At 30.3% G+C, this 24665-nt stretch overlaps 1 protein-coding gene across 6 annotated transcripts in view; it reads left to right on the plus strand.

Annotated features, from left to right (window-relative positions):
• LOC122511466 overlaps positions 1-24308 on the plus strand; it is a 174397-nt gene extending 150089 nt beyond the window's left edge. For 3 of the 6 annotated variants that reach the window (XM_043626694.1, XM_043626693.1, XM_043626695.1), the window contains 4 exons: positions 19092-19667; positions 19863-21497; positions 21792-21890; positions 22327-24308. In XM_043626694.1, the coding sequence (XP_043482629.1) occupies positions 19092-19667; positions 19863-21497; positions 21792-21890; positions 22327-23708 (3692 nt within the window). In that variant the 3' untranslated portion in view covers positions 23709-24308. The remainder of the gene's footprint in view (positions 1-19091; positions 19668-19862; positions 21498-21791; positions 21891-22326) is intronic. The other 3 variants (XM_043626696.1, XM_043626697.1, XM_043626698.1) reach the window with 3 other exon arrangements.
• Positions 24309-24665: the final 357 nt, after the last annotated feature.

The following is a 24665-nucleotide window of genomic DNA, read 5'->3' on the forward strand; positions in this document are numbered from 1 at the left end:
AATGAAATTTCTACGAAGAATTTTATTAAAATTATTTTGAAAATAAATTGAATTGTTAAAGAGAATTTTATAAAAAATTTTTACAAATAATTGAATTTCTTTGATGAATTTTAATAAAATTTTTAAGAATAATTACATTTTTCGAGAAATTCCATTAAAATTGTATCAAAAATAATTGAAATTCTGCGATGAGTTATATTATTTATGAAAAAAATTGTAAATCTATAAATTTTTTTATTATTTATGAAAATAATTGAATCTCTGTAAAAAACATTTGATTATTTATGAAAATAATTGAATTATTGCGAAGAAAAATTGTGAAGGCAACTCTTTTAAAATTGAATTAAAGAAAAATTAGATTTCAAGAATAAGCACAGTAACTTTAAAAAACAATAATTCTCCAAGATTCCAATCAAAATTCCCTGACTTTTCCAGGTTTTTTCAAGGTTTATAATATTCCCTGACATTTCCAGGTTTTCCAGGTATCCCAAACCTTTCGAAAAATGAATAAGTTTTAAACAATTCACGTTAACATATATTATTTAAATGATATGCAAAATGTTGTTTAAAATAAAATTAAAAGAGGAAGTAAGGTTGGAGGCCAAGGCGAAAGGAAGACCTTTAAAAGGTGAATCAGTTAAAACAAAGGAGTGAAAAAGAATATTGTCGAGATTAAAGCCTTGTGTGCAGTCTTCGAAACCTGGCAATTTTGTTTATTTTCGCTCTATTAATTAGCCCCCAGAACTTCTTCTCTCATGGTTAATTTACTCCAAGAATTTTCGTTTCGTCCCAGATCTCTCAACATTCGAGGGAATTTAAAAAAAAAAAAAAAAAAAAGAGTCTTCATCAATTAGCACTATAGGCTTTTTCCAGTTACTTACGAAGATTCGTGCTGTCGTATCGATAGAACCCTGGGGGGCGAGAGATAAAACTCGCGAGAACCAAATCAGGATAAAAAAGAGAGTCAGCTAGAACTAATTAACACCGAGTGCTTTTAATTATTCCCGTAATTCCAATTCTCTTAAACTTAAATTAAAAAAAAAAGAAAAAAGATCTTCAGAATATTGTCCGTAAATGGTCCGTAATTTTTCATTTTTTGCTCCATAAATGGTCCGCAATTTTTCATTTTTTATTCCGCAAAATTCCATATTTTTAAAATATACTTTCACTGCGGTTCGAGAGCCCTGAACGAAGAGAATTTTCGTCTGCCATCAAATTTCCCTTTTTAGTCGCGAGAAAAATGTCAACGAATCTTTATAGCTACACAAGTTCAAACGATGCATAGTTGGAGAACTCTGTGCGGTGTGGCATCCGGTTGCCTATTTCCAGAATATAATCGCGAAACGAAAGAGGCGTGCGTCGGTGGGTACTTGCTGCCGCCGAGATTCAAGCGTAACGAGCGAAACGGAAAATAAAAATAATGTTCAAAAGTGTCAAGAGAGAAAAAGAGGCATGACAGTGTAAATAAGTGTTAAAAGTCGACAGTTTATACAAAAGAAACAATCTTTTGTCTCAAGGAGAAGACACATTTCTTTACACTGAAAAAAATTTATTTCATTCAAATAACCGATTAATTGACTATTATCAATTAAATCAAATAATATTTTGTAGAGTTAATTAAATATTTAATTGAATCAAATAATATTTATTACATAATCAATTAAATGGTATTTGGATCAATAATTTCAGTATTTGAAGCAAATATCAAGTGAACCATTTAATTAACTCGAATAAATATTATTTGATTCAATTAAATATTTAATTGATAATAATCAATTAATAGGATTATTTGAATCAAATAAATTTTTTTCCAGTGTAGAGAAGGTAAAAAAGGAATTAAAGAATTTGAAAAAGTTAAAAATGTAAAAAAGTAAAAAATTGTTAAAAATAAAGAAAAGAATTGTAAAGAAGAGAGCAGACAGAAGAATGAGAAAACTAAAACCGAAAGAAAGAAGCATTTTAAATCTTCGTTTTCATCATTCTGCATTCTCTTGTGTTATTACTTTTCGTTTCTCCTGCCCTCGCGGTTCGGCGGCCCTTCCCTCACCTCCCCCGCGGGACACGTACCTTAATGCGCCGAGAGAAACGTTTAACTCGTTGCTCTTCAGCTTTGGTAATTCGAGTTAGCTCGCAGCTCTTTAAGAGCCCTTCCGACCCCCCCCCCTTTAAAAACCTTCTCTCTCCCCCTTCTCTCCTTTTCTCAATTTCTTTTACGATTTTCCCCCACCCTCTTTTCTTCAATTCACGCAATTGGCTTATACTACTCGTTGCGTCTCTGTTATTTCGCACTTGACAAAAAAACATGACAAAAGTGGGAAGAGTAATTCGCGGTCTTCCCCCCCCCCCCCTTTGAGAATGACAAACGCCGATAATAGTCTTTAAAGCCTCGCGACAAAAGATAAGACAAACCTTCCTTTTCTCTTCTTTTTTGTTTTTTTAAAAAGAAATAATCCCTTGGAATGATTTTCGTTCGAGACCAGTGCCAAATCATCCCGGAGGAATCGCAGAAATTTAAAAAATATTCTAAATTTAATTGCACCGTTTGGTCTTTCGAAATCAAACGAGCTGCCAATGCCTGGTGAAAAATAGCCACGAGTCGAGACAAAAGCACTCGACCTATCGCAAGTTCTATGATTGAGCTCAAGTAATTCCTGGTCTTTGGCATCTTCTACTTCTTCTTCTTCTTCTTCATCTACTCTTTTTTTTGTCAAAGAAACTTTCAACGGGAATTCCTTTTTATTCGTCATCAAGTTTGTCTTTCTCTTTCCATTCTCTTTGCACTCGATAAATGTAATTCCAAGTTCCAATCGTTGATGGCAAATTTTGATTTAGAAAACATTTTTTCTTTTTTTAAAAAAAAAAAAAATTAATTCTTTATTTAATGCGTTTTTGACATTTGCATTGATACACGAAAGAAGGGGAAGGGACAATGATCATTATTCATCGGTGAAGGCAACGAAATATATCCAACACTTGAAAAAATTTATGAGACGTGTTGCATAGACATAAAGCAAATATCAAGAAATTCTTTCATTTCATCTCGAATCTTGGGAAGGTAAACAAACACTTGAAATTTTAAATTTCAAAAAAAAAAAAACATCTTGAGATCTGATTGACTGAATTTCAAGCACTGCAATCTCACCTCGTTTACATAACATTTCATTCATGCATTCAAATGACTCTGTAATTTCTCAAAAGAAATAATGTTTCACCTTTAAATATTTATTCAAGTGATAATCGTCGAGTCTTGAAAAATATTCACTCTCTTGATTTTTTTACAGTCATCAAAAAAGTAATTATTTCATATTGATTATTTCAATTATTTCAGTTATTTTAATTGTATAAACAATTGTTTAATTTCTTTCTTTTCGGAATAATGTAAAGGAGGGATAGAGAAAATAAAGAAAAAAGAGGGAAAATGACGTCTTGGAATTATTTTCAACTGGGTATTAAATTTCTCTGACTCTCGAGAAATTATGCATGCAATCACTTAACATTTTGGTTCCAGTTCGTACTTTATTCGTGTTAAACATTCGAATGAACGAGTTAACAGAAAAATAAGCGAAACATTATTGTGGTCGTAACTACATTGTATTCCGAGTGAAAGAAAAAGAAAAAAAAACTTGAGTAGTTGCATGTAAATTCGCGGTTTCCTGGAAGAACTCAACGCCTTCCATTACCATCATGTACACTTCAGCATAAAATTCTAAACCACTCTTTTTCTCGAGCTTATTGTAAGACTAGAACTTTACAGCATATGTTTAAGAAACCTAAAAGGGACTCAGGCGAGAAGCAATCGAAGTCACTTTACTCGAAAAGTGAAAATAACATTTGTTTTCACTTTTCAAAAAATCCTTTTTTCCAAATATCCTCAGACAAACATTGATATTTAACAAAATTTTTAATTCAGACCTTTTTGAAAATAAACATCTCATAAAAAATTGTTATAAAACATGAAAATATCGATAACTCCGAGTCTTCGACTCGGAGTCATCGACATCTTCATGTTTTATAATAATTAAAAATTACCGACTGATAAAATCATTTTATATTATAAGAATATATACTGTAACTTATTTAAAATTACTCTCATCATTTTAATTCAATTATTGTTTTCCAAAATTTTTAACTAAAATTCTTCTTTAAATTAATTATTATTCATTATTATTAATAATTTTTAAAACATTTTTTTCAACATTTTCACATTCTTTTGTTTACAATTCAATTTTACGAAATTCCATCGATTATTCGGAAATTCTTCAATCAAATATTAGAAAATAAAAACTTCAAATAACTTAAAACAAATTCAATTGAACTTTCAAAAAAATTAAATCTACACAACTTTCAGTTCAAAAGTATGAAAAATTCAAACATTCAAAAATCAAAATTCAATTATCTACAATTTTAACTGAAATTCATATTTGAATCAATTATGATTAGAAAATTCTACAATTCAATTACTTAAATACAAAAATAAGTAATTTATTGAATAATTGAATGTTTCTTAAAATTCAATTCCCATAAAGAATCGTTATTAACAAAATTTTCATATAATTGAATTCTCTTAACGAATTTTAATAAAATTTTTACTAATAATTACATTTTTCGAGAAATTTGATTAAAATTGTATTAAAAATAATTGAAATTCAGCAATGAGTTTTATTATTTGTGAAAATAATTGAATCCGTAAGAAGAATTTTATTACTTTTAAACAATATTTAATTTTTGCGAAGAATATTATTACTCTTGAAAATAATTGAATTTTTGCAATAATTTGTAACTTTAACAAAATTGAATTTTTTTTTCGTGTTTTTAACTAAACATCTACCAAAAATTTAATATTTTTAATAATTTTTGACAAAGTTCTTTAATATTTATAAAAATAATTGAATCTCTGTGAAAGTAAATTGAATATTTTTGAAAATAATGGAATTATTGCAAAGTAGTTAATAAAAAAATTGTAAATAATTGAATTGCTGTGAAATATTTGTTATTTAAAAAAATAATAAAAGGTTTGCTTAGAATTTTATTAGAAATTTTTTTAAATAATTCATTTCTTTTGGAAATTTTTTTAAAATAGTAGATATTGAAAATCATTGAATGGACGAGAATTTTTGAATAAAAATTGAATTTGTTAGAAAGAAATTCATTAAAATTTTTGAAAATAATTGAATTTTGGAGAAAAATTTTAATATTTATAAAGATAATTGAAATTTTGACGATAATTTTTACAAACTTTTGACCATAATTAAATTTTTGCGAAGAATTTTATTACTTTTGAAAATAATTGAATTCTTCAGACGAATTTTTTAATAATATTTCTTTTTAAATACCTAATTGAATTCTTTTGTGAAATTTTATTGAAGTAGTAGATATTGAAAATAATTGAATTTTTATAAATTATAGAAATTAATGAAATTTCTACGAAGACTTTTATTTAAATTATTTTTAAAATAAATTGAATTGTTGAAAAGAATTTCATTAAATTTTTTGAAAATAATTTAATTCTTTCAATAAATTTAATAATAATTGAATTTCTTTGATGAATTTTAATAAAATTTTTACGAATAATTAAATTTTTCGAGAAATTTCATTAAAATTGTATTAAAAATAATTGAAATTCTGCAATGAGTTATATTATTTATGAAAATAATTGTAAATCTATAAAGTTTTTTTTATTATTTATGAAAATAATTGAATCTCTGTAAAAAACATTTGATTATTTATGAAAATAATTGAATTATTGCGAAGAAAAATTGTGAAGGCAACTCTTAAAATTAAATTAAAGAAAAATTAGATTTTAAGAATAAGCACAATAACTTTAGAAAACAATAATTTTCCAGGATTTTAATAAAAATTCCCTGACTTTTCCAGGTTTTCAGGTTGCGTGGCAACCCTGTAAATAATATGCCTTAATATTGCATAATTAATATTAATAAACTCGAAGTACTTTCAATTTAACTGAAATTTCAAATTCGAAGCAAAGAAACTTTAATTTGAATAATCCTTTGTAATTCAATGCCTTCAGGTTTGACCAAGTGTTAAATTTCTCCGACTCTAGCAAACTATTTTCTTCTCTAAAAACTATTGTCACAAAAAGAAAATTGTCTCCCGAAGCATTTGAATTGTACAACAATTTTATTATATGACTCATTCTGCGAAGAAAGGTATCTTAAAATTGCGAACGAATTATAGCTTGTTTCTAATTTATTTATCTTCATTGAATATTCTAATGATGTATAATATGCCCCGAAAACAAAAAACCATTTGGTTCAAATAACCGATTACTTGCCTACTATCAAATAAACATTTACTTCAATCAAATAAATGTTAATGAAATCATAATCCTATTTGCTTCAAATACAGAATTTATTGATTCAAACACAATTTATTTGAATTAATTGGGGTACTAAACCACCCAAGTTAGGGGTAAAGTATACTCCACCCGGGGAAGGGGGGATAAGGTTAAAATTTTTTAAAAATCATAAAATACGGAGAGAAGAAAACTACGTACCCCTTTCTGTATTTACTCACAAAAAATAAGAACTAAATTACAAATGTTTCAATTGGTCGTTTCGCCATTCACTTTCTCATATTGATCAAAAAGAAAAAAATACGTTGTATCAACGACAATATTCTAAAGCTAGGAAAGGCAATGTCAAATAATAAAGTAGGGTGAAATCGTAGCAACGCACAAGTGGAGCCACGTGCTATTGGTCCGCTGCTGTGCAGCTTGGGCAATTAATCGTATCGTTTTACCCCAGGGTCCAAGCATTTTTATTTTTTTTTTTTATTTTAATCACTCGTAGAGTATGGATTTTTTGAGACCATACTTATGTCGACACCCTATCCCCCCCCACTTTCGTTCCTTATTTCTCTCTTTCTCTCTCTCTCTCTCTTTTACTCCACCCTCCTTCCGACAATTTCCTAGGACGCGAGGGAGACTCATGTAACATTAGCCCCCAATAAACGGGGGTGCAAAGTCCCCGCCATTCTTGAAAATAAACAGAATCGAACCCTTTCTGTAAATTCAAATGGACGATAGGAGAAAATAGAGGTGGGGGGAGATATGTAGTCTCCCCCCCACATAAGGGATAAAAAAACTATCGCCTTTGTTCGAATACTCGGCGCTTAGTTCTTTATATATGGAATTTTATTTCATACCAAATTGAGTTGAAATTACGCGCTATGGATCGACAAACTGCTGTCAAAACAGAAATTCGACTCCGTGCGATCTAACATTTGAGGCAATTTTTTTTTTAAAACCACCTTCTCTCTCGACAACTTTTCAAAGATGAACAGATGCGACAGATGTTGATGGTATTATCAAAAAAAAAAATAAAAAATGAAACCTCTATATTACGCTGATAAAGGGTTCAACTTTTGCGAAGTAAAATTAGAAAGGTAAAATTAGTTTTCGATTAGAATATTTTAAAATTTTTTCAGTTCCAAACAGAGTCCTATAATAAAACAAATTACTAAACTCTGCTTCAGTTTTATTAAACATGAATATTTCAGTAAAATTAATTAACTTAATCAGGGTTGCCGCAGGTCAAGTCAGCTTAAAGAAATTTCTAAACTTAAATAAAATTTATAAAATGTATAACAAATTTTTTAATCACCACGTAAAATAATTCCAACTAAAAAATTTATAAACCGATTAAATAATTTAATTATTTCGAGAATGAAAACACTCTTTTTTTTAATGAGTATTGGAAAAAAAAGTCTTTTGAAAAATACAAAAGAATCTGATTAAGCTTTTTCTCCAAAAAAAAGTAAGACTAACTTCTCCTCTGATGGGAATTGACGTGAAAGAACAACGTAATGGCGAAGGTAAATGATTTGAAAAGGTGTGTTCGAGGGCGAGGTAAACCTATCTCGACTCGGATGTTTGCAACGTCATTGTTAAAGGGATCTAAGAGAAAAAAAACTCGTTTCTAAAGCAGTTGCTTACAAGATCGGAGTCTGAGATTCCAAACTATATTACTCGAAATGAGACATATGAAACTTTTACCTTATTATACACATATATATATACCTCTAAACAAAAATGATTTCTAAACATGAAAAAAAAATTCCACTCGACAATATTCATTCAAATAAAGAATTTCTCAAAAATTCAAAGTCATTTTCACTTCATATTCATCTTTTTTTTTTCTTGGGTGCTTAATATAAGATTTTATTTCTCTTTTATATTTATGATAATTATGAATGTAGGAATAGTGAAAAAAACCAAAAAAGAAACATAAGAAATAAAGAAATAGATAATAAATAAATACTAAAAATAAGGGGATTAGTTTTATTAATTCTTTTTCTACTAATTTACTTTTCGTTAATTCTTATTTTTACTTCTTTTCTTTTTTTTTTACTAATTTAATTTTTGTTAATTCTTATTTTACTTATTTTCTTTATTTACTTTTTTTATTAATCCTTTTCTTTAATAATTAATACTAATTATTATACTTATAAAATTAAAAATATTTTTTCATTCTGTATTTAATTCTGCAATTTTTGATTCTAATTAAAAAATGCTAAATGAATAAAATTTATATCCAGGTATTGTGGTATGTTTCATTTAGAATCGGGTTCTCGAAGCAAAAGATCTACAAGTTAGTGAAGTTGTTAAATCAAACGTCGGTAAAATCTAGAAGAGAATAATGAAGAGGGTAGGAGAGAGGGCCAGAGGGTTACTATAAATTTCGTTGTCGGACTTCCTTGCGCCTTGAGTTCCTTCAGGTTGTGCATGAACGACACAGAGAGAAAGAAAGAAAGAGAGAGAGAGAGAAAGAGAGGCAATTCCGCGTTCATAGATCTCTCTAGATCGCGGATATAAGCTTGTCTGACCAATCACGAACCTCCATGAAAGGCGCACTAATTGTAATGAGTTCTTTGCCACGACTTCTAGAACGCGATGGAGATGGACAAAACTTATAGATAGATAGATATATATATATATATATATATATATATATACCCCATGCACAACATGTATTCTAAAATAAAAAAAGCTCTCACGAGGAAATGTTTTTTATCCATTCTACCGCGAAGAAGATTCTTTAGCAAATTTCTCTCATATAATTTAATGCGCAACTCTTGAGAAACTTTAACGATTAGCTTCTATTTTAAATACGTGCGGGTGATTCTCCACAAAGTGGTAACTTTTTACTTTTCCCTGATTTCTAAATAAAATTCTGCCTTTTTCCCTGTCTCTAAAGAATATTCTGATAAACTCTCAAAATTATTAGATACTCAAAAAAATGTTCTATTACTATTAATTACTATTTAATTACTATTAATGTTCTATTACTATTCTATTTAATTTATTTACGAATTTTTTAATTGTAAAATTATTCGAAAACATCAGTAACTTCTTCAAAATTATTTTCTACATTGCAATTCAATTGCTTTTTTCTCAAATTTTTAACAAAAATTCTTTAAATAAATTATTTTTAATAATTTATAAAAAAGTTCTTTGAGAATTTTTAGATGCATTTATTTACAATTAAATTTTACAAAATTTCCATTATTCGGAAATTCTTTATTTAAATATATTTTATATATATTAGAAAATAGAAACTTAAAATAATTTCTAAAAGAAATTCAATTAAACTTTTTCAAGAAAAATTAACTCTACCGAATTATTAGTTTAAAATAGAAAAAATTCCTAATTTCAAACATTTTAAGTTGAAACCTTTTCAAAATTTAATTATTTCTAAAAATTCACACTATACTGCTTTTAATATTCAATTATTAGCTAAAATTCTAACTGATACTCATTTTTAAATCAATTTTTATTAGAAAATTCTACGAGAATTCAATTATTTAAATACAAAAACAAATAATTGATTATTTCTTGAAATTGAATTTTTGTAAAGTATTTTATCAAAATTTTATAAAATAATTGATTTCTTTCAAAGAATTTTAATAAATCTTAAGAATAATTGCATTTTTTAAGGAATTTATTTAAAATTGGATTGAAACTAATTGAAATTTTTGGATGAATTTTATTATTTACAAAAATAATTAAATTCCTAAAAAGAATTTTATTATTTATGAAAATATTTTAATTCCTAAAAAGAATTTTATTATTTTTGAGAATAATTGAATGTGTACATATTTTTTTATATTTTTGAAAATAATTGAATTATTACGAAGAATTTTATTAAAAAATGTTTAGTAATTAATTTTTTTTCGGAATATTTTGAAAATAATTGAAATTTTGTCAAGAATTTTATTAAAATTATTGAAAATAATTGAATTTTGCTCTATTTATAATGATAATTGAAATCATGACAATAATTTTTAAAAAGTTTAAAAAATAATTGAATTCTTGCAAAGAATTTTATTACTTTCAAAAATAATTGAATTTTGCAAACAATTTTACTACAATTCATAAAAATAATTGAATAAAAAATTTTACAGAATTATTAGTTAAAAGTATGAAAAATTCAGATTTTCAAAGATTTTAATTTAAAACCTTTTCAAATTTCAATTATTTCCACGAATTCACGCTGTAATGATTTAAATATTCAATTATTATATCTAAAATTTTAACTAAAATTCATTTTTTTATCAATTTCTATTAGAAATTTCTACGAGAATTCAATTATTTAAATTTTAAATATAAAAATAAATCAAATTTTTAATAATTGAATTCTTTCGACGAATTTTAATAAACTTTTTAAAAATAATTACATTTTTCAAGGAATTCGATTAAAACTGTATTAAAAATAATTGAAATTCTGCGATGAATTTTATTATTTTTATTAAAATAATTGAATTTGTAAAAATAATTTTATTATTTATGAAAATAATGGAATTATTTCTATTATAAGTTTATAAAAAATTTGTAAATAATTGAATTCTGTAAAATATCAAAATTTTTATTAAATAATTGAAATCCTTTGGAAAATTTTATTAAAATAGATATTGATAATTATCGTTGAATTAAGGAATATTTATGAAAATAATTGAAACTTTGCCAAGAATTTTATTAAAATTTTTGAAAATAATTGAATTTTGGAGAAGAATTTTATTATTTATAAAAATAATTGAATTCTTGCAACGAATTTCAGTAAATTTTTCTAAATAATTGAATTCCTGTGAAGAATTTGTTTTTATCTATAAAAATAATTATTGAATTCTTGCAACAATTTTTTTTTTTAAATAATTGAATTCCTATGAAGAATTTTATTATTTACGAAAATAATTGAATTTTTTTGAAAAATATTTTTTATCTATGAAAATAATTGAATTTCTGTGAAAATGTTTTTTATCTATGAAAATAATTGAATTCTTGCAACAAATTTCAGTAAATTTTTTTCAAATAATTGAATTCAATTCTTGTTAGTGTTTTTAACTAAAATTCTTTAATAAATCCGTTATTTTAAATAATTAATTAAATATATATTAAAAAATCTAACTAATTTCCGAAGAATTTGAATTATTAAAATTTTCCAAAAATCTAAGTTCTCTAAAATTTCTAATTTCGTAAATTCATTCGTAATTGAAATTTTCTAAAATTAGAAATTGAAACCTTTCGAAGTTCAAGTGATTTATGAAAATTGTAACCGCAACTTTTTAAAAATTTAATCAATTTTGAAATATTTAAGTAAAATTATTCCTCAAATATAATTTGTGGTTAATAATTTTTTGACAGTTCTTTAGAAAAGTATGAAAATAGACTTTATGTAAAATAAAGAATATTAAACTTTTGATGATTTTTGTGCGTAGAATCAAGAAAAGTGCATTTTTAATAAACTAATAGCTCAGATTATTAAAACTTATGGACGCCAGTGATAAAATTTGTCTTTTCTAAACTGATTTAGACTTTACTTACCCCTTCAGTGTACAGTCCATACCCGATGACTTCCTTCGCTTCCTTCGAACACTCCGACTGAACTCGTCAGGAAATCCATATTTCTGTAAACAGAAAGAAAAATCGAATTAGAAAAAAATTTATCGAAAGAGTCTTTTAGACTCTTTTAGACCCTTAATCAGATAGATTAAGAGTCTAAAAGAGTGAAAAAGAGTCTAAAAGTGTTTAAAAGAGTAGAAAAGAGTCTAAAAGATTAAAAAAAGTGTCTAAAAGATTAAAAAAAATGTCTAAAAGAGTTTAAAAGAGTAGAAAAGATTCTAAAATAGTCTTAAAGAGTTTCAAAGAGTAGAAAAGAGTCTAAAAGAGTCAAAAAAGAGTCAAAAGAAAGTATAGAATTATTTTCAAAATATCCAATTGAATGAAGAATTCTTACAATGTTATTAAGAATAAAATTTCGAGTACATTAAATAAGTTTCGAATTAAAGAAACTGTATACTCGAATCATTATAGAAAGGGAGAATTCAAGTCGACCAATTGAGACGAAACTAAATGTTAATTGAAAAAAGATTTTTCACGATAGGATTTAGCATGGTCTCTTTTAGACGGTTATTAAATTAAATCGCACCTGCCCCCTCGGAGCCGAAACGATCAGAGCCATTTTTCCGGAAACAATGTTGTGACAAGGACCATCGAGAACGGTCCGTTAGGACTTTTTTTTTGGTATTTAGGTCCTCTCGAAAAGGTTCAATGGACCCTCTCTGGTCCCGCGACCACGTAGCGCAGCGGGCACTCTATATTCTCCAAAACTAACACACCAATGTTCTTTCTAACAAGTGTTCATGTGTAATATACACTTACGTCTGCTATTCGATGACGCATTTTCTCTCATGTTTGTGTGCCGCAATTTTTATACATACACGTACGAAATAAAATAAAAAAAAAAAAAAAAACTCGGTCGTATTGGACCGCGTTATAAAGGGTTATTCAGCCGAGCCTACGGATTAAATGATAAAAAAAGAAGCGAGACCCCAACTCTCTCTGAAATACGGGGCCTTCTTTTCAGGTTCAGGCTTTTTGAAAATTTTAAACCCTCCTTCTTTCGGTGGGCCGCGCAACTTTTCAAGAACGACGCATAAAGGGTTTGAAAACTGAAAGGCTGTGTATGAGATAGGGTGGGAGGGCACATCAAAAACTAGGGCCAGGGGGGCAGGAGAGGTAGGGGCCGTGCGTGTCGTCCCCGGGGTTTCTCATATTTTTTAAGATTTGCTCTTTAAGCTCCGTCACGTTTTTCGTATTCTCATTTAAAATCGTGCCCCCGGCGCACTCTCTTTCTCTCTCTCTCCGAACCATGCGTGGGTGGCATCCTTATACCGAACACCTTCATCTCTTTCATCTATTCTACGCACCGTTTTTGTTTACCTAGCCCTATATATATATGTATAATCTTTATGAATATTTATTTCATATTTTTAAGGAAAATTAATTTTTTTTTTAATGCTGGGGAGATAATTGAGCTCATACATACAAAACTATCATGAAACACAAATTCACTTGTGACAAAAACATAATGCACATTGTTGTTCTCTGCACCATACACCCACCAGTGAGACATTATCACTTGGCACATGCATATTGTATAATTTGTCTCCGAGATATATACATATAATCTTATATTCCATATTGAACTATAAATTCACATTGCATTTTTACCCATTTTATTTATAGCACCGGGAATATAGTCATCCACCTTTTGAACTTTGTTTATAACTTTTTTTTTAAAAAAACAAATTTAGGCACTTGAGTTGCATTATTGTATATCTACAAAGATCTACGCAAATATTTACTTTCGCCTCTCAGTTCAGAGAGAGAAAAATTTTACTTTCGCCATGCTTTTTTACCCAAAATTAAAAAGTAACCCATTTTTATGCTTAAAATTATAAACTAAGTAAAGTTCAGTTCAAGTCACAAGGCTAAAATTCAGATCCAATACAAACACAGACTTCGCACTCGATAATTAATTTTAAAATAGTATCAAAAAGTAGACTTCAAACTAAAAAAAGTAGTAAAAAAGTAGTTATCGAAAAATTAAACTTGACGACCAAAAAAATCGTCACAAAACTGACAAAAATTCCATTCTATATTTTATTTTCTTGACTTTTTCCTAATTTTCATGAAAAATATTTACTTCTTTCTTATCCTGCTAATAAATTCAATTCCTACAACGAATTTTATTATTCATGAAAAGAATTCAATTCCTTGGAAGTTTTTTACAAAAAAATTTTTAAATAATTGAATTCTATTTGGAAATTTTATGAAAATAAAGTAGATATTAAAAATCATTAAGTTGGGAAAAGTTTTTAAAAATAATTAAATTTTACAAAGAATTCAATTAAACTTTTTGACAATAATTGAATGTCTGTGTGGTATTTTATTATATTTTTTTGAAAATAATTAAATTCCTAAAAAGAATTTTATTATTTATGAAAATTCAATTATTTCTAAAAATTCATCCTATAATGCTTTTCATATTCAATTATTATTTAGAATTTTAAATTAAATCCATATTTAAATCAATTTTTATTTGAAAATTCTACGAGAATTCAATTATTTAAAAATAGAAAAATAAATAAAACTTTACATAATTGAATTCTTTCGACGAATTTTAATAAACTTTTTAAAAATAATTACATTTTTCAAGGAATTCGATTAAAACTGTATTAAAAATAATTGAAATTCTCCGAAGAATTTTATTATTTTTATTAAAATAATTGAATTCGTAAAAACAATTTTACTCTTTTTGAAAATAATGAAATAATTTCTATATGAAAATAAAAAATTTGTAAATAATTGAATTCTTTTGGAAAATTTTATTAAAATAGTAGGTATTGAAAATCAATAAATTAAGGCATATTTTTGACAATAATTGAAACTTTACCAAGAATTTTATTACTTATAAAGATAATTGGAATTTTGACAACAATTTTTTTTAAATTCTGAACATAATTGAATTTCCAATAAATAATAATTATTTATTATTTATTAATAAATTAATATTAATAAATTATTTATTACTTTTAAAAATAATGTAGTTCTTGTGATAAATATTGTTATTTATGAAAATAATTAAATTTTGCAAAGAATTTTATTAAAATGTCTCAAAATAATTAAATTTTCGGGAATAATTTTGTTATTTATCTTTAATAATTGAATTCTTTCGAAAAATTAGGTATTTATGTAAATAATTGAATTCTTGGCAAGAATTTTATTAAAATCTAAAAAAATAATTGAATTATTTCAAAAAAATTTAAATAAAATTGTATTTAAATAATTAATTTCTTTCGAACAATTTTATTAAAATATTTGAAAAAAATTAAATTGCTTTGAAAAATTTTGTTATTTTTGAGAATAATTGAATTTTTTATAAGAATTTTATAAACATTATTTTAAATCATTAATTTTTTCAAACTATGAACTAAATATATTATAAAAATTTTATTTTAAATAATTAAATTCTTCTGGAAAACTTTATTTGTGAAAATAATTGAATTTTTCGATTAAATAATTTAAAATAGCAGTAAAAATAATTGAAATTCTTCGATGACTTTTATTATTTATGAAAATAATTCAATTCTTCCTTAAAATTCTATTAAAGATTTTTTTTTTAAATTGAATTTCAACGAAAAAATGTTATTATTAGTGAAAGTATATGAATTATTCTGTTGTATAAAAATTTTGTTAAATTGATTGTTTCGAAATTTTTTTGAAAATGCTATTCTAAATTAATTGAATTCCTGATGTGAAAATTTTTTTATTTATGAAACTAATTGAATGTTTGCGAAGAATCTTATAAACAATTTTTTTAAATAATTAAATTCTTTTGAGAAATGTTATCAAAATACTAAATATTAAAAATAATTGAATTTCGAATGTTTTTTTAAAACAATTGAATCATTTTAAAGAATTTTTTTAAAGAATTTGTTTTAAAGAATTTAATTGAATCAAATAATATTTATTGGAGTCAATTAAATGGTTCCCTTCATATTTGCTTCAAATACTAAAATTATTGAGTCAAATATGAATTGAACCATTTAATTGACTCCAATAAATATTATTTGATTCAAGTAAATATTTAATTGATAATAGTCAATTAATCGGTTATTTGAATAAAATAATTTTTTTTCAATGCAAATAGTATAGCATAACATAAAAAAGTGGTAAATAGTAGGTTTTAGTAGATGAGTGCAAAGTCTGAATTTCAGAAAAATTTTCCCAAAATACTTTCACGTGAAGTAACAAGAATTCCCAAGCATATAAGTTTTAAATTGTTATCTCTGTGTGGGGAGAATTTCTTTTTCCACTCGCAATCAAAAGCTCTTCGAAAGAGAACATTTCTCATGGAATATGTAACATATTTGTCCGCGTACTTCGAGTGTAGATACTGCAAAATCTTGATTCAAAAACGGAACTCCGGCGTCTTCGGGAGCATTAGGTGCCTTCTTGCGCGTCTTCTTGAAAGATTGTTTGGCGTTTCGGTAATTTCGGCAAAAGAAGGTAGAAAGAGAGAGAGAAAGAGAAGGAACTTGGTCCGATATCATCCTTCTCCGGTTTCTTGTGGTTTTCCTTTCTTGTCGTGATCAAAGCCGGCGTTTGCAATCTTTCTCAAAGGGTGGGAGGGAGAAAGGATGAGCATCGTTATGTCGAGCGTCAGACACTTTACAAACCGAAACGATCTTTCTGTTTACCTCCTTCTTCATCTAATTGTATCGATTTTACGCTAACTGCCCGAAATTGATACAAGAAATCAACAAACTTTTTCCACAAAATTCACCCCATTCCAAAAATGAATACAACTCCACCTTTTTGAAGCATTATAATTATCAACCTTTTCTTAATAAATTTAGTTCAGAAATGAATTTAGTTTGTTCGTTAAAACGTGCGGAATTAAAAATTTAGATGTAATATTATGTCGTACAACTTTCCATTTTCTAAGGGGATAATTTTCGATTAAAATTACAAATCAAATTTTACGACACTGTTGACAGTTTAAAAGAAAAGGTGTACACAAAATTTATTATCGGGGTTCAAAAAGCAAGAAAACGAAATTTACTGCAGAAGCCAATGAATCAATCTCGTAAGTTGCGTTAAAGAAAAGACTTTACTGCAGCAAAACAATGCGTTTTGCTTGATTGATCTTACGACATTGCAAAGTGAGTTTTCTCGTGTTTTGCAGACTATAATCACGAGTAGACATATATTTTACATATTGTACGATCTCTTCCAGTGCGTGGCTCGATCTATAGAAAAGATAATGTTTCCATACAACAACAAAGAGGGAAGTCCCTCTGGTTCCTCCCACTTTTAAAATTTTTTGAAAAAAACCAATAATTTCTGTATTGACTCTTCTTCGCAAACTAATTTTTTTGCCTCGAAGCGAAAATATTTTCTATTAACTCAACTTAGTCCCATTTTTTTTCTTTAATTAAAATGATAAAGTGTCCATTTACACTCGAATCATTAATCAAAACAAAAACTCGACAAATTTTTTTTTTCCAAACCGTAATGAAAAATTTAAATAGATATACACGACTTGATATTAAAAATGAGCTCTCGCTTGGGTTTTGCATACACGTATATATTTTGTGATCAGACGATAGTTTTTTGTTCGGGGCATTCCTCCCTTCCTCTCCTCTGTTCTCCTTTTTGCGCATTCCCTTTTATTTCGCGATTCGAACGAGCCAACCAGTTTTCAAACTCTCCTAACTAGCATATGTGGGAGAGAGCATGGGTCGACGAACGATGTGCTCATAACTCTTGATATGTGTATCGAAAAAAATTACTATATTTTCAAACTCACACGACACCAAACAACTTTTTCATGAACTCATATTCTCTCAACATTTGTCGATAATGTAGAAAATAGAAATCTACTTTAACAGTCGAATTTCTGTAATTTTCCACGACCGACAATAAGGATTTCTTCCATTTAGAAGCTAACATTTATCCACCGTCGATTCTTTATCATAGTACGTTCCGACACAATTCCGAACAATTTATCAAATGATTTAACGAATCATTTATCAAATGATTCGTAAATCATAATTTGATAAATTGTTCAGAATTGTTAATTAATTTAAAAAAATAAATAAAAAATAGAAAATTGATATTATACTTAAAATTAAAAGAAATCAAGTTCGTTAAGAAATCATGTTAATATTATGCTAATAAATAACTTTTTTTCTCATGAAATTGTAACTTTTATGTAATTCGTGTATCTTATTTGACTAGAGATCACTAACGGAAAAAAATTGTCATACGTTTCAAAGGTTCAAGTCCAAATACCTCTCGCCGTCTAGTCGGAAGTAAATCATTTAGGTTGCAATCTTGTTAGCCATAAATCTTGTCATATTGATTTGTAGGCTAATCGGTCCAAAGGTATACTTTCCAGAGACATTAGCTTATCTCCTCAAGATTTTGATATTTTTATTAAGAGAGCCAAATGTCATTACAATTTAAATATTATCGTGCACTTTTTAATAACTTAGCCCACGTTTTTTAGAACATAGTCCAAATTTTTAAAAACTAAGTCAATCCTTTTAAAAATCTAGTCCACATTGGGGGCCGTCCATAAACCAATTCCAGAAACCATTTACCAATTTTTCAGACTTTTTAGACCCCCTCCCCCCATGTAATTTTTTTAATTGTTGTACCCCCTCCCCCATAAATTATTAATGTAATTTATGGATGGTCCCTTATTAAAAACTATGTCTATAATATTTTAAATCTTTACTCTAATTTTAAAACTTAGTCCACTTTTTTAAGCACTAAGTTAATTTTAAAAAATTAGTCCATTTAGAAGTCAGTATACAATTTTTAAATCAACTTTTAAAAATCTAGTCCTCATTGTTAATAACTAAACCTAGATTTTTAGCACTTAGTCTCATTTTTATGAAGTATTTTTAAAAATAGTCCACATTGTTAACAACTAAGTCTAGATTTTTAGAACTTAATCCAAACTTTTATGAACTGTCAACACTTTTAAAATTTTAGGCCACATTGTTAACATAACTAAATCTAGATTTTTAGAAGTCCATATTTTTAAGAACTTAGTCCATATTTCAAACTTACAATTAGTCCACATTGAGACCCTAGCACAGGATAAAGAATTTTGTCCTCAATACCAAAACTGATGGAGAAAAATTTAAAGTAACAATTTAATACTATTTCTATAACAAAAAAGATTATTCTTAACAGAAAGCAATCATTTTTGTTTCAGCTCTTCTCAGACAGAGTATGTCCCCAGGGGCAGAGAACCTGATGAGCGGTGGAAAATCAATTCCCCAGCCCATCATTGACTACTCTCGTTACGTAAGAAGGTATTCAAGCGGACAAGAATGTGGAAGTGCCTATTGTAAAGAACTTGGATGCAGAGAGCATTTCCACTGCTTAGACTGCAGTGGACGAGTATTTATCAAGAAAGAGGAAATGATTAGGCACTTCAAGTGGCACAAGAAGAGGGATGAATCTCTCCAACACGGTTTCATGAGATATTCGCCAACTGACGATTGCGCTGAGAGGCACCCGAGCAGAAGCTGTCCCCACAACAAAAAGCAGACCCACTACCACTGTATTCACGACAATTGCGATAAAGTCTACATTTCAACGTCCGACGTCCAGATGCACGCCAACTATCATCGAAAGGATTCGGCCATCATCCAGGAAGGCTTCCAAAGATTCAGAGCCACCGAAAGCTGCGAGGCTGAACATTGTTCGTTTGCTGGTCAGAGGACCACACATTTTCATTGCCGACGACAGGGTTGTCGGTACACCTTCAAGAACAAAGCTGACATGGGTAAGGCTAGTTTTTCAAAAGATAGATCTTGAGTTTACAGAACAATGTTCAGAACAAAAAGAAAGAAAAAAGTAGTATTATTAAAATCAAAAATCAGTGATGAATATTCTAACCTAGCCCTCAGTCTTGCTTTTCTTCTTGAGGTATTATTCTTCTTTGAGCATTCAACTAAATATCCTTCTTTTTATTTTTCAGACAAGCACAAGTCATATCACATCAAAGACGAACAATTTACGCGTGACGGTTTCAAGAAATTCATGAAGTCCGAAGCATGTCCCTTCGAGCAGTGTAGGTTCTCGAAAGTGTGCAATCATATCCATTGTATAAGACCCCAGTGTAGTTATGTCCTTCACTCCTCAGGTCAGCTAATCTCCCATAAGCGCAAACACGAACGGAACGATTCAGAGTTAGCTTACAGGAAATATAAACAACTCGGTGCCACCGGAAGTATACGACCGCCTGGCACGTGGATGCCAGACGAGATCAGCTCCCAGAGTCTCTCCCTCAGTCTCAATGGCGAAAGTTCGAACGAAGGAAGAGGATCCCCCTTCTACTCAATGGACGATTCCTTTCAGAGTGCCAGTGACCTGGCAATGGATCTCACTTCCTCATCCACTGGTCCATCGTCAGCAATTAACGCTTCCCAGAGTATCGAACAAGCCTCCCCCATCCAACTTCAACAACAATTAACTCCCGTCGAATTGGCCTTCCTAGCACCGGCCTCAGCCGACTGCTCCTGTCAATTTGGCCGGGAACATCATCACTGCGCCCTAGATCGTTGCGGCGCAACCCTCCGAGACCCACGTGAAGTTCGCGAACACCTACGCGAACACGAACAACAAGAAAGAATCACTGACGCCTTTTTCGAAGAAGGCGGTTGCGACGACACCTGTCCCTACTTCGACAAAGAAAAACACTACCACTGCAATTGGGAGAACTGTCGCGAAGTTATTCTCGCCACCGACAAACCTTTCAGAAGACTGCAACACTACAAAATTCACGAGTACAGCAGACAACTCGATCTCTCCTGCACGTCTCATGCCCTCTCACCCGACGTCACCCTAACCCATCTAACAAACATCGACGCAATGTTCAGGCGGAAACGAGGAAGACCACCAAAGAATAGAGTAATCGAAATCTGGTCCGGTGGAGATCCCACATCCCACACTCAAGATTCCCCTCAAGCAATATTCACCAGTTTTAAATTACCCAAACCCACCACACCAACTCTAACCATAAATACAATTTCGGACGAGAGAGAAGGAAGTCTCTCCCCAACCAACAGCGTCGGTGAAACAGAGGGATTCGTAACATACACTTCAGAGGGTTGTCCCGACTCCGCTTGTTCTCTAAGAACCACAAGGCATCATCACTGCTCCCAAATTCGATGTCATTTCTCCACAGAAAGACCCGATCAACTGCTTATGCACAGCAAGGACTTTCACGATAATGTTGACATTTTACCAGGATTCGCCTTCTTCGATAAGATGATCGATTGTCGATTGCCCGGCTGTCATAGTAATCGAGTAAACAGACATTTTCACTGCACCAGACCAAATTGTGGATATTCCTTTGTTCGATACTCGACAATGTCCCTTCATGAGAAGCAACATCATGGAACTGGTGAACAACAAAGTTCCGAGCAAACTCAAGAGCCACCACAAATTCTCCCTCAGTCTTTGGTTCAGGAGTCGAAACCGAGAATCCAAGTCAAGAACCCTGCCGAATTAATCGAAAAACAAGAAATGGATACCATGGAAGAGAGCCGATCAATTATCGACGACAAGGAACAACCTCAAATTCCTAGTCCAGATACAAACAAAACCACGGGTGAGTTTCAACTGAAAATTGCGCAACCCAATATTTATACAAAAGAGTTTCGTTTGGTAGTTTTTTTTCTTTATAAAATATAAAAAACAGAAACACATTTATGCATGCTAATTTTGCACGTAGAGACGCACTCAAAAATTTAAACTTTAGAATTTAAAAGAGTTTTTTTACTTTACTGTTCTATTTCGAATATTCAGTTTTTTTGTGTTTGAGAATTCTTTTTCTACTTTACACGGTGGTTGTATTATAGTGGGAGGTATTTGAAGTTTTGGTTGTTTGGTTGATTGTTGCTAGTGGTGAGGGCGGCAGGCACCTATTATCCGGTTAGTGGACCGCCGAGCGAACCCGCTCTTCCGGGCGCCATGCTATCCATGCGAACTACCGTGCACCAAGGTTCGTGTCTTCCGACCAGTTTTCAGTGCTTTTTTATTAGTAGTTATAATTAACGCCAATTGCAGACTGAGGGCTTTTCGAATCAAAATCATTGATTAAAAACTCTCAGTCTCGTGGCTGAAAATACCTCACGAAGTCGTCTAAGGAGACCTTAAGCTTTAAAAACAGGAGTCGTTAAAGGACTCCATAAATGGGTTTTTAGAAGTCACCAATTTGGGCTAGACTGACTAATGATTATTTAGATGACACGAAAATACTATTCTGAAACTCTGGATCAGGTTAAGGACATTGAATAAAAGCTTGGTGTGTCTAAAGTTCCAAAAGCCTGATACCTATCTTCTTATACAACTTCGTGATATTGCTTTAGAATTTAGAGAAACTTTTTTGATAAGCAAAAGAACTTGTTCTAATCGTAAAAACCGTTTTCCTTTTCTAGAGACTCAAGTGATTCCATCAACCAGTTCGAACTCGCCGCACATACTCTACGGACCAGATCAAAGTTGCAGTAGGCCATTCTGCAAGTTAAAGAGGAAGAACCACTACCATTGCAATGCATGCAATCAGGCCTTCTCCGAATTGGACCGTCTGGTCGCCCACATTGCGAAGCATTCAACAGGAGCTATCCTGAGTCAACAGCAGCACGAAATAACGCCTCAAGCATCGAATCACATACAGCACGACTACCTCGCTCAACTGTCGCAAAAGCATGACTTCATGGCCCAGAATATTCACAATTTCCAAAATCAAATGCAGCGTCAAATGCAGCAAACCCTAGGACAAATAAACCAGCAGCCCCAAGCCAAAGAGATAAAACTAGAAAGTCCAAGGCTGAGCAATGACAACAATCAGATAAATCCAATAAAACGTGAATCAAACGAGAATCTAAGGGACGATAGTAGCACCAACACTCACGACAACGAGAATGGACAAATCTCCCAACCTCTTCCGCCAAGTGTTCAACAAGTACCACCCGGTTTTGAACTAGATCTCAGTCACGGTTTCCATTTTCCAAATCCTGCCGTCATGGCCGCTATGAATCAGCAAATCGCCCTGATCAATCAGGCACTACCACCATTTCTCCAACACGGCAGTATGTATCCCGGTGCTCCAGGTCTAATGTTTGCCCCAGGTCTCCCGCCTGGTAATTTCCTCCCACCAAATCGAGACGAAAACCCTCTCGCTTCCCTAGCAGCGAACCTGAACCTAAAAAGATCTCTATCACCATCCGACAATTCCATTGATGCCAAGAAACAACGACTCCATCATTCAATGCGAATGCTCAAGGACGAACCTGTCCCCGACGGCTACGTGAGATTCCGATTTAATGAAGACTGCCGATATCCTCACTGCGGATACCGGGAACATCAGACTCACTTTCACTGCATGCGACAGGACTGCGGCTATTCATTTTGCGACAAGACAAGATTCGTGCAACACACCGCAAGACACGAACGTCTCGACACACTCATGGGTGGCGATTTTCAACAATACCGCGCAAATGTCCCTTGTGGAAGAGCTCAGTGCGCCTACACCTCCTCCCTGGGTTCAATGCAAAACAAAGCATCTCATTTTCATTGTTTGAAGTGCGATTTCGTTTGCACCGACACGAACAAAGTTGTCGCTCACAGAAGACAACATGCCAAATTAGACAGTATCGCGGCTGCCGGATTTCAAAAATTCACACCCAGTCAACCTTGCGGAGCCGTTCAGTGTCAACATTCAGGAAAGCAAACCCACTATCACTGTCTTCAGTGTCAATACGCCGTACTTGGTTTAGCGCAAATGTCTGCCCACAAATACAGACATATGGACGGTTGAGACTCAAAACTGAATTTCAGAACTGAATTTACTAATTGGACTGAGCTAAGGACTAAAACTACTTTAGAACTCCAAGTCTTTTTTTAGCACAAAACTGGTTCGCGCCTTTTCGACATTTGAAAAAGCCTTCTCATCCCAGACATTCCTCAAGAAATTTTTGGGTAAACTATTAAAGAAATTTGGGTTGAATTTTAAAAGAAGCTGACGAAGACAATAAATCAAATGGAAGAATGAATATTAATAGAAGAAATATATTAATAGCTTTAGCACGAAAAAGACAAATTGTAACGTATTTAAGAGAGAGAAAAATGTGTAAATTTAAACGCTCTCGGTGTATAGAAAATAGTAAAGGCCCATGTGTAACATCGACCTAATTTTTAGTACATAGTACCCCCCCCCCCCTAGATAGTAAATGTATTATATAGTTATAGAAACAAAGGATTATCAAATAGAGAATTATAGGCCGATCGAAATATTTGCAGAAATCTCGATCGGAAGTCATGAATTAGTATACGAGTCAATTCGATCATCGTCATGAGCAAATTGTATTTAAACTTTTAGCAAAGCTTCTTTCTTTCTTCTCAAAAAAAAAACAAACTTCGAAGAAATGAAGCGATTATCGAATGACAAAGATTATAAAAATAATGAAAAAAAACATCTTTTCACGAGCGACGAAACAAAAAAAAAAACAATGCAATACCATGCGTTTTCAACTTTGAATGGTCACACTCTTATCGTACTAAAGATAGAGCTTTTTTGGTAGTGTCCAAAAAGTTTTTGTAGAATCGTATTATAAACAGTATTGTGGAACGTTTTAATAATTACAAAAAAAAAGACTGCCAGCCGAGAGAGGAGCAAAAAACGATAAGAGATGGCAAAGTAATTTCGAGTGAGTGAGAGAGAGAGAAAGACAAACGTGATATGATAATTAAGAAAAAGAAAGACAAAAAAAAGAAG

The sequence above is a fragment of the Leptopilina heterotoma genome, unplaced genomic scaffold (genome assembly GCF_015476425.1).
Source record: "Leptopilina heterotoma isolate Lh14 unplaced genomic scaffold, ASM1547642v1 Lhet_83, whole genome shotgun sequence".
NCBI classification, from domain to species: domain Eukaryota; kingdom Metazoa; phylum Arthropoda; class Insecta; order Hymenoptera; family Figitidae; genus Leptopilina; species Leptopilina heterotoma.